This window comes from Pongo abelii, chromosome X (genome assembly GCF_028885655.2).
Source record: "Pongo abelii isolate AG06213 chromosome X, NHGRI_mPonAbe1-v2.0_pri, whole genome shotgun sequence".
Classification (NCBI taxonomy): domain Eukaryota; kingdom Metazoa; phylum Chordata; class Mammalia; order Primates; family Hominidae; genus Pongo; species Pongo abelii.
In genome coordinates this window covers 161,061,440-161,071,992 of record NC_072008.2, presented here as the reverse complement: position 1 = coordinate 161,071,992, position 10,553 = coordinate 161,061,440, and the positions used below count along the sequence as shown (strand labels likewise).

At 58.3% G+C, this 10,553-nt stretch overlaps 1 protein-coding gene across 4 annotated transcripts in view; it reads right to left on the bottom strand.

Annotated features, from left to right (window-relative positions):
* Positions 1-126: 126 nt before the first annotated feature.
* The window catches only part of IKBKG (inhibitor of nuclear factor kappa B kinase regulatory subunit gamma), a 23,336-nt gene continuing 12,909 nt past the window's right edge, over positions 127-10,553 (bottom strand). For 3 of the 4 annotated variants that reach the window (XM_009235431.3, XM_063721153.1, XM_009235430.3), the window contains exons 3-10: positions 8,587-8,798; positions 6,313-6,431; positions 4,466-4,618; positions 3,255-3,351; positions 2,088-2,231; positions 1,373-1,515; positions 1,094-1,155; positions 127-814 (exon numbers count right to left, since the gene is read on the bottom strand). In XM_009235431.3, the coding sequence (XP_009233706.1) occupies positions 672-814; positions 1,094-1,155; positions 1,373-1,515; positions 2,088-2,231; positions 3,255-3,351; positions 4,466-4,618; positions 6,313-6,431; positions 8,587-8,798 (1,073 nt within the window). In that variant the 3' untranslated portion in view covers positions 127-671. The remainder of the gene's footprint in view (positions 815-1,093; positions 1,156-1,372; positions 1,516-2,087; positions 2,232-3,254; positions 3,352-4,465; positions 4,619-6,312; positions 6,432-8,586; positions 8,799-10,553) is intronic. The other variant, XM_024240411.2, reaches the window with a different exon arrangement.

Here is a 10,553-nt window from a genome sequence, read left to right as displayed (position 1 = left end):
GGGGAGAGACAGGAAACCAAGCTCCAAGGAGGAAGGGGCTCAGGTACCATCTACCCCATCGCCCATGCTCAGTGGTGTCACTTCTCAGAATCTATGCCGAAGGTACGCACGACTAATGCACAAGGATTTTTACTATGCCATTATTTATGGTAACAAAAAGATGGGAAACAACCCAAATGTCCATCAATAGTGACTGGTTAAATACACATCGGTCTGGCTGCAAAATGGAATAGCATGCAGCCCAAAAGGAGAGCACCCGTGTGCATGGTAAGAGGGCAGCACTCCCAGGGCACAGCGGTGGGCGGGTCGGTGTCCGGTGGGAGGAAGCAGTTCTCCCTGAAAGCCCCAGGCCCCCATTCTTGACTTCCCCAGTGCCAGGTGGAGGAAGAGGGAGGGATTAGCCCGAGGCAAGTGGTTCGAGCAGACAGAAGGGAACAAAAAGAGCAGCGAGTCAGGCCTGATCGGGGCCACATCTACCCTAAAAGAGGGGACCAGCGGATCAAGAGCTGAAGCATAAGGCGCCGCGGCCAGCTCCTGGGTGGTGCTCCAGGTGGCATCCCAGTTGTGGCCACCCAGCCCTTCATCCTGGGCTAGGCAGGCGGGAGAGGAAAGCGCAGACTGCACGGTCCCGGGCATGTCCTCAGCAGGCAGTGGCCTTGCACTGGCCGGCCCTACTCAATGCACTCCATGACATGTATCTGCAGGGTGTCCATATCAGGGGCCTGATACTGGCACTTGGGACAGCAGAAGTCAGGTGGCTCCTCGGGGGGGCTCCTCCTCTGGCTGGGCAGGGCCAGGGGAGAGGAGAGGTAGGCTGGGAAAAGAGAAGAGTCAGAGGGAAGGGGAGGATGGAGGGGGACGGAGACTTGGCAGGACTGTCAATGGCAGGCCTGGTCTCACAGGCCACTCATGTAAGACCAGGAGCCGCTGCTACCACGGGGAAAGGGCGTGGGCTACCGATGGGGTGGCCTACACGAGCTCTCGCCGTCAAGTCTCCAGAGAGCGACAGGAAGGCCGAACTGTGACCTCCCGCGGTGCAGCACCTGCCCTCCCCACCCATCTCCTCCCACAGGCCCAGTTCTCGCTCACTCACCGGGGGCAGGGGGCAAGGGGGCCTGGGAGACCTCAACATGCCGCTTCCTCATGTCCTCGATCCTTTGAAAACAGAAACTGTCCAGTCAAGGCACGCATTTCTGTAAAGCTCCTTGGCTGAACTAGTGTCAAAGAAGCTCTTGGAAGCTCAGGTGACAGGAGAGGGACCACAGTGAGCCCTAACCCAGAACACCAGGAGCCATCCGTCTCCTGTGGTCACCACTGGCGACCCCCCAGTGTCGCACCCACTGCTCACACGGGCATGCTCTCAGAGGCCCACCTGGCCGACTCCTGACAGCTGGCCTTCAGTTTGCTGTACTCCCTCTGCAGCTGCTCCAGCTGCTCCTGCAGGAGCTCCTTCTTCTCAGCCAGCTTCTCCCGGGCCTGCCTCTCAGCCTGGAAGTCTGCCTTGTAGATATCCGCCTGGCAAATCCAACAGAAAGGGATGTGCCCGCCACAAGCCAGCCACCTACCAGGCACTGTGCTGGGCACCACAGGAACAAAGCAGAACCCACTGCTGTCCTCCCAGAGCCCCCAGCGGCGCAGAGGAAACAGATACGTCGGCGAGTAATGCCAAGCTCACCGAGAGGTCTAAGGAGCAGCACAAGTGGCTCACAAGCTTACGAAAGGCCACTACAAAATGATGCCAAAGAGGCCGGGCGCGGTGGCTCACGCCTGTAATCCCAGAACTTTGAGAGACTGAGGTGGGCGGATCACCTGAGGCCAGAAGTTTGAGACCAGCTGGGCCAACATGGTGAAACCCTGTCTCTACTAAAAATACAAAAATTAGACGGGCGTGGTGGCAGGCACCCGTAATCCCAGCTACTCAGGAGGCTGAGGCAAGAGAATCGTTTGAATCCGGGAGGCACAGGTTGCAGTGGCCTGGGCAACAAGAGCAAAACTCAATCTCAAAAAGCAAAAGCAAAAAAAAAAAAGATGCCAAAGAGACACTCCAGGTCCCAGTGCCAGGGTAGGTCAGAGAGGAGGGCCCTCACCTGGGCCTTCAGCACCGGAACGGTCTCCATCACAATCTTGTGCTGCTCGGCCTCCTCCTTCAGCTTATCGATCACCTCCTGTTTGGCCACCAGGGCCTCCTCGGCCTGCTGGAGCTGCTGTTTGAGATCTTCCAGCTGCATTCCCTAAGGACGGGCAAGGGGAGCTGACGAAGCCTCGTCGGCCCAGTGCGAGGCTGGCTGAGAAGAACTGAGAAGGACGAAAGAGTGGCCCTGGCTGACCAGGCTGGATGATGCCAGCCCGATTTGAGGGCCCATTGCAGGATCTCAGCGTGCACAGGGAGATGGCTGCGTCCTGTCACGGCCCAAAACGACAGAGGAGATGCTGAGGTGTTTTTCAGGACTGAAGAGGCCGCTGAGGTCATCTGGCACAACCTCCCAGCCAGGCCGACATTCCCTTCCCAGAATCCCCAGCTCCACAGCCCTCCTCCCACCCTTCATAGGACACAGGCCACACCCACTCACAGCGAGCCGGTTCTGTGCCTGCCACGTGCACAGCTCAGCTGAGAGCCCTCAGTCCTTCCACTCTGCCACCTGGTCAGAGGTGCACTCCTCCCACGCAGGCATCTCCAGCCCCCTGAGACACACACAGACACACCCCACCAACGCTCCCCTCCAGAGGTTAAGTGGCCAGTTTTGTAGCTAACTCTTCCCCATGTGACCTGGCTTCAGGCTTTGTCCTTATAAATCTCCTCTGGGTACACTTACGATTGACGGTGTCCTGCTAAAATGTGATCACTAGCAAACTGCACCCAGCTTAGGTCTGATGAGGACAAACTAGGAAAAGGCTCCCAGCCAACACTGGGGTGGAAATGCTGTCGGGCTTACCTTGGCTTGGGGGAAGCTGAGCCAGGTGCCCAGATGGTGATGGCTGGCAAGAGGGAATGTCCATGGAGACAAGATGTCCCCAGCCCCACAGAGGGAGCATCCCAAGGCTCTGGCCCAGCCCCCCATTAAGATGGCCTGCTGACACTCCTGAGAGCAACATCCTGGGGTTGCCATCTCCCCACAGCTTCCCCGAGCTGTCGCAGCTGCAGCCTGATACAGGTCTAAGGCAAGTCTAAGGCAGGTCTACCCATTCTCAAGGTTCAGGGCCACGGGAAGAGGAAGAGGCAAGGCCAGCCCTAGAGCCCCGGCGGCCGCACTCACTCGCTTCCGCTCGCTGCCCACCACGCTGCTCTTGATGTGGTTGTCGTATTCTTGGAAGAGCTGGTGATAGGCCACCTGCAACTGGGCCAGCTTCCTCCTGAGCAAAGGGAGCTTTTGCTGGAGAAACCATCTCATCCCAGTCCAGCCACGGTGCTGCCTGCTTCCAACTCTACCGCCTTCCTTCCCTCCCTCGCATCACAGGCCTGGAATGGGGTCTTCCAAGGCTGTGTGAGGACTCCTGAGGCCGTCAACTCTAAAGCAGGCTTTGGTGGACTGGTCACCAGGCGGTTAATATCGTTTTCCTAAAAGCTAGTATTTTTAATGTTTATAATAAAATCGTGGCCAGACGCGGTGGCTCACGCCCATAATCCCAACACTTTGAGAAGCCAAGGCAGGAGGATCGCTTGAGCTCAGGAGTTCAAGACCAGCCCTGGCAACATGGGAAAACGCCACCTCTACCAAAAATACAAAAATTAGCCAGGTGTGCTGGCCTGTGCCTATAGTCCCAGCTACCTGGGAGGATCGCTTGAGCCCAAGAGTCGGAAGGTACAGTAAGCTGAGATAATGCCACTATACTCCAGCCTGGACGATAGAGCAAGACCCTGTCTTGAAAACAATAATAATAATACAATGGAACTACCCTGCACTCTTCAAAACTGTGAACTTCACAAACAGCTCAGAAAGGCAGGGGAACTGTTCTAGATTAAAGGAGACTCAAAAGGCACGCCAAGGACAGGAACCTGAGGTCCTAGATTGGATGCTGGTAGAAGGGGGGGTTTGGGGGTATTTTTGTTGTCTTTCTGTTGCCCAGCTGGTCTTGAACTCCCGGGCTTAAGCCATCCACCCACCTTGGCCTCCCGAAGTGTTGGGATTACAGGCGTGAGCCACAGCACCCGGCCTAGAAAGGACAAGTCCCCTGATGACCTAGTGGCTAGGAAAAAAACTACAAAAAAGGCCACGTGTGGACACGCAATGAAACGTGGTCTGCAGAGCAGATGGCATGACTGTATCAAAGACAAACCGGGTGTCATCATGGTCGCCTCTACCGTTAGCAAGGCTAAGGGACAGAATGGGCCCACAGCCACAGGCAGAATCTGAAGGAGTCCTCAGAAGGCAGAAAGAACCATGGACCCAACACTTCTCAGCCTTTTGGCTAAGATCAAGTGTAGAACCACAGACCCTGTGGTGCGGCCCCGCCCCCGCCGACTCACTTCTCCTCCGAGGCGGCCTGGCGCTCCATGCGGAGCGCGGCCTCCACGCTCTGGCCCTGCATGCGCAGCTGGTCCACCTGCACGCTGTGCTGCTGCTGCAGCGCCTCACGCTCACTCTCCAGCTGCCGCGCCTGCTCGCTGGCCGCCCGGGCCCTGGCACGGGGAAAGAGCAGATTCAGGGAAGACGAACGGGGGGACAGGAGGGGCTATGCGCAGGGCGTGGGCGGGGGGTGGGGGTCGGCTCTGAACACCCGATGACTGCGAGACGATGCCAGGCAGCCAGGTGGAGGCACCATCAACAGACACGAGGACAACTGCAGGGGGCCAGGTGGGAGCAGCAGGTGAGGAGCTTTGCTTGAGACGTGTTTGCTTCAATGCAGGGGCCCAGCACGTGACCAAGTACAGATGGCAAGGAGACCTGGAAGCCAGGGGAAGGGGGTGGTCCGAGAAAAGGATGGGGTCGCCTGCATCCCGCAGTGCTGGGGCCAGGTGAGAGGAGCCCTCGGAACTGCCCGTGCAGTTCCAATGTGGGGCTGCTGGGGGCCCCAGCAAAAGCGGTCTCAGTGGAGGGGGTGAGGAGAGACTGCTGTTCCAAAAGTGAGAGACTGCCTACCTGGGCGTGCAAGCACTGAGGTCAATGCAGACCGGGCCTCGGCCCCATCCCTGCTGCTGCCCAGAGCTCTGCTGGAGCCCCAGACGACCTGCTCGGATGCTCAGTTCCCACACCTGCCCCCCTACAGCTCCCTTAACCTCCAGTTTCCAAGGTCTGGCTTCATCCCACCACACCAAGCCCTTCCACAGCCTCACTGCAGGGACAATGGTGGGTGCATCTGTGCAGGTCCTGGGTGGCCTCTGGCCACAGGCAGACACGGCCCTTCTCCAGTCACCCCAACTCTGCCTGGCAGGCCTGGCTGCTTGGCTCTCCCCTCCACGCCTGCCTGCATACTGCCCACACACCCTGCACGGGCTCCCTCTGCCCATCAGAGCCTGGGTCAAGCTCCCCTCCTCTCTGCCCTGCCGGCTGCCCCAAGTGCACCCTGACCGCCTACTGTGCTGGGATGGCTGGGGCCCCCCTGGCAGCAGGGCCGAATGAGAACCATAGAAACCTCCCTGCCCTTTGACCCAATGGTCCCACTCACAAGAACCAAGACCCCTTTGCAAAAGAGAGTAACCAGCAGGCCTGAAGCCACCGGCTGGCAAGGTTGGCCCTTGGCTGGTGAAGTTCCCTTGCCACAGTGACACTTTCCCTAGTGGTCAGGGCGGTCCCTGCACCTAGGCCATTTGTAGGAAGAACGTGGTTGATGTGAGCACCTGCTCTGCTGCTGGAGTCGGGGATTTAGGTACCTGCCTGGCAGAGGGCGCTGACAGGACCTGCCCCCAGTAAACACCCAGGGCGCTGAGTCTCTAGCGGGCATCCCTGGGCAGGAACACGGCCCGTGTGGGAGGCGCTTCTCACTGTGCCGCTCGCAGGGCGGCAGGAGGCTGGGACAGGGCTTCTCCAACTCCCCCTGCAGCTCCTGCCCTGGCGGCTCCTGCCCTGTGCCTTCTTCCCTGTCATCAACCTCAGCCACGAGGGCGACTGTGCACCGGTCCCAGAAGTCCTTCCAGAGAACTAGACACCGTGGGTGTGGGCTCGGGGCCCCCAAAATGCCTCCTAAGGAAATAATCCAAACTCCATCAAAGGGTCACAGAGTGCGGAGAGCCGGCTCTCCCGACGCCTGCCCCGACGTGTTTACGCAGCCTGCTCCGGTCTATCCTCATCAAGGAGCACCCTGGAGGCCCCTAAACCCACCTCATGCTTTTGGAAACCCTGGAAGGGGTCTCCGGAGCCGGCTCCCCCGACTCACCGGCCCTCCAGAGCCTGGCATTCCTTAGTGGCAGCCTCCAAGCGACTCTGGCTCTCCTGCAGCTCCCCGAGCAAGGACGTCACCTGGGCTTTCACAGAGGCCTTGTCCTCAGCCATCTGCTGCAGGAGAAAAAGCCACTTCCTGTCAGCACTGCTTTCTCCCCAGCGGCCCACTCCTGCCATCCGCAAGCCCGGGGCAACCCGCAAGCAGCTGAGGCCTGCGCACCATGAGGCCTTTTTTCCTGCCCTCGGCACCCCCAAACCTGGGTGCCCTAGAGCCTCATAAGCCCAAGGGCCACCCAACCCTCTCCAGCTGCCCACCTTAACCCTCTGCCACAGGGTGACACACAGATGGGGCAAAAAGAGATCCCCAAAGAGAAGGAGGAGCACAAAGCTGCCTTGAGGTTGTCAACGGCTTAGTCACTGCCCCGGCAAGCAGCCCTTGAGGGCTGAACCCGGTGGCCTTGCAGCTGCAGCCCCAGCAGCGGATCTCTCTCCGTCTCTCTGAGACTTGGGACAAAAGGAGGCCAGGCACGAATAGGGCAAAGTAAACACAGGCCCCAGTCCACACCCAGGGCCGCCAGGATGGGAGAGTTTGTGCAAATCAAGAGTGGACACTGAATTTTGTTAAACATTGGGAACTGCAGAACCTCTCGGCAGGCACAGTGCACTCAAACCCCTGCACGAAGACACCCGGCCACCATCTCACGGGGCCTCTGGGAGCCTAAGGCCGCGCCCCTGGGATGCCCCAGCCCCCTTTTGAGTGAGTTCCCGTCTGGAAACGCTCAGGGCTGTCCAAAGCATTTACTGTCTGTTCCGGCCAACACCTGACCTCCCTTTCTTACGGCATTTACTAGAAAGGGCTTACCCTGTCCCTTTGAGACATCTGTGTAGCACCCACAACCCAGGGTCTTTCCCGAGGGCCCCGCAGCCACTGCTTGGAAACGGAAACCTCAGGAGGCACGGGGCCCGGTCTCCCAGTCTCCACGGGAGGGAAGAATCCCAACCTTGGTAAGCACCGGCAGCTCCCACACACGGCTGGCCTGGTGGCAAGGACGCTGGCTGCCCCGTCATCTTTCACTTGAGCCTGCACTCGCCCCCTCCCTACTCCCTCATTCTCCCTTCGCAAGGCCAGGCCGCCTCTGCTGGGGCAGGAACGGAGCTCAGCTCTCTCCCCGGCAAGCAGGGGTTTCTGAAGAAAATCTCTTTTCCCAGCTGGAACAAAGGCCCGCTGTTGTGTACCTTTGTGTATCTCCGGTGTTCTTGTCAAAAGAGGAGGACAGGCACAGACGCCCACGGGGACAAGGCCACAGGATGACGGAGATGGAGGCTGGAGAGGTACAGCCGGCAGCCCCCGGCGCCGTGGAGGGGCCTGGAAGGCCGCTCCCTCATGGCCCTGGCGGGGAGCCCACCCTGCCGACACCACCGCTAGCTCAGCCTCCAGGCCTCCAGAACCGGAGGCCACGCGTTTCTGTGGCTTTGGCCCCGCAGTCTGTGGTGCTTGGTCACGGCAGCTGTAGAAAACTCATCCACTTCCCACACAGGAAATCAACGCCTTAAGCCAGGCGCTCCAAGCCCCGAGTGGAGCAGCATGCACAGCCCACCATCCACGCCTTTCCCCAGGGGAGCAGAGCCTGGCTGTGGCAAGTGCCAGGTACCTGCCAGCAAGTTTCCTCTCCACCACTTCTCCCCGCCTTGCCCCTCAAAGGGAGCACAGCCCCTTCCTGACTACCATCGCCAGGATCCTGCGATCAGCCAAGCCCACACACAAAGACCCTGAAACCAGGCGGTCTGCGCTAATGACACAATTTATGGGGGGAGCCTTGGGCCACACAGCTGGACCTCTGGTGGCTACAGCCAAGTGACCAAAGTTGGCCACGCAGGCGCTCCATGCCTACGTGGCCCACCCCCCACGAAAACCCTGGCCGCCACAGCTGGGGTGAGCTTCCCGGTTGTGACTCCGTGCTCGCTGTCCCACACTGTTGCCAAAAGAAACAGGTGCTGTCTGCACAACTCCCCTGGGCGAGGAGTCGCTGAAGCTCACACCTGGTCTCTCCTGGAGCCCGCCCTGTGGGCCCTGGGCCTTCGCTCACCGTAACCTGTGTCCTTTCCTTGTAATAAACCGGAACTGGGAGTGTGACGGCTTTTCTGAGTTCCAAGCTCTCCCAGCACAGCACTGAGCCCCAGGGCGTTTTGGGGGACCCCCAACCACGGGTTCCCTTGTGGAACACTGGCGTCACCGTGGGTTTTCAGAACCTGGCCCTGCCCCGACTACCTGCTGGCATCTCTTCAGGTGCTCCACCTCCCGCAGAGCCTGCTCCTTCTGCCTCTTCAGGTCGAGCTTCTCCAGGCTGAGTCTCTCCACCAGTTTCCTGGCCTCCTGGAATTTGCACATGAGGAACTCCTTCTCCTCCCTCTGGCTGGCTTGGAAATGCAGAAGCTCCTCGCAGCGCTCCCGCAGCATCTGGTTGCTCTGCCGGATGGCATCTGGTGGCAGAAGGGACAGTGGAGGGGAGCTGGGCAGCCCGGCCAGCCGGGCCCTGCCTGGGCCCACATGGGCCTGAGGCTCAGGAAGTCAGAGGCCAGAAGTAGGGCCACCCATCCTGGTGGCCCCCCCCCCCATAATACCACGCAGCTTCTCTCAGGGGTGGATGGCGTCTCAACACTCCCTTTTGTTTCTTTAAACACTTCCAAAATCCTTTACACTAATGCCCCTCACTTTCTGCAAGAAAATAATACCAAACACATCAGCTTCAGTTAAAAGTACGTGTTGGCCAGGCACAGTGGCTCATGCCTGTAATCCCAGCACTTTGGGAGGCCGAGGTGGGTGGATCACCTGAGGTCAGGAGCTCCAGACCAGCTTGGCCAACATGGTGAAACCCCGTCTCTAACAAAAATACAAAAATTAGCCCGGCGTGCTGGCACACGCCTGTAATCCCAGCTACCTGGGAGGCTAAGGCAGGAGAAGCACTTGAACCTGGGAAGTGGAGGTTGCAGTGAGCCGAGATCACGCCATTGCACTCCAGCCTGGGGGACAGAGCAAAACTCTGTCTCAAAAAAAAAAAAAAAAGTATGTGTCAAATGCCACTTTTTTGAATTTTTATTTTTGTAGAGACAAGGTCTTGCTATGTTGCCCAGGCTGGTCTCAAATTGTTGGCCTCAAGCAATCCTCCCACCTCGGCCTCCCAATGTGCTGGGATTATAGGCATGAGCCACTGTGCCTGGCCTTATGCCACTTTGTTTGTAAGTGACTCAAATTCATTTGTATTCTGGTCAGTCTGAGGTGTGCCTACCCTCAGATGCTCAGTATTGGTCCTCCCTGGCCTACATCTCTGCTGTCTTCTAGATCAGGGGGTCCTAACATGCCTGCAGACTCCTACGGTCAGCCTCCCAGGCAAACTTCACTGCAGCATTGCTGGCTGCAGCCTGAGAGGCCCAAAAGGCTTGGACCAGGCAAGTTAGCGGCATCTCTGAGCCTCAAAGTCCTCATCTGCATAGTGAACAGAGACAAGAACATTCATCTTATAAGACGAGGAGGGTTAAACGAGGAAGCAGAAAACAAACGGGAAAAACCGCTGGTCCTCCCCTCACCAGAGCATGTGTGCCAGTGCCAGTGCCAGGCAGTCAGCAGAGGCCACAGGAAGGAGAGCCCCACACCCAGGAGACACCCCAGGTAGTGAAGGAGCCATCTGAGGTGACAAAACTGATAAGTGATGTGCCAAGGTTCTAGCAACTTTATAGCAACTACAGAGCTGGATAAAATGGGGCAGGCAGTAGCTACCCCGTGATCAAAACCCTCAACCAACTAATGATTGCCTGCTGACGAGCACAACATCCACCCCCACATCAGAATCCCGCTTGCTCTGCCCAAAGCTCAGCTCATCTGCAACTTGTCTTTTTTTTTGAGACAGACTCTCACTCTGTCGCCCAGGCTGGAGTGCAGTGGCTCACTGCAACCTCCACCTCCCGGGTTCAAGCAATTCTCCCTGCCTCAGCCTCCCGAGTAGCTGGGATTATAGGTGCCCGCCACCACGTCTGGCTAATTTTTGTAGTAGAGATGGGGTTTCACCATGTTGGCCAAGCTGGTCTCAAACTCCTGACCTCAGGTGATCCCCCCGCCTCGGCCTCCCAAAGTGCTCGGATTACAGGCATGAGCCACTGCACCTGGCTGGCAACTTGTCTTTTAAAAAATGTTCTGAACTGAGGTAAAATTCACATGACATCAAATTGACTATTTTAACT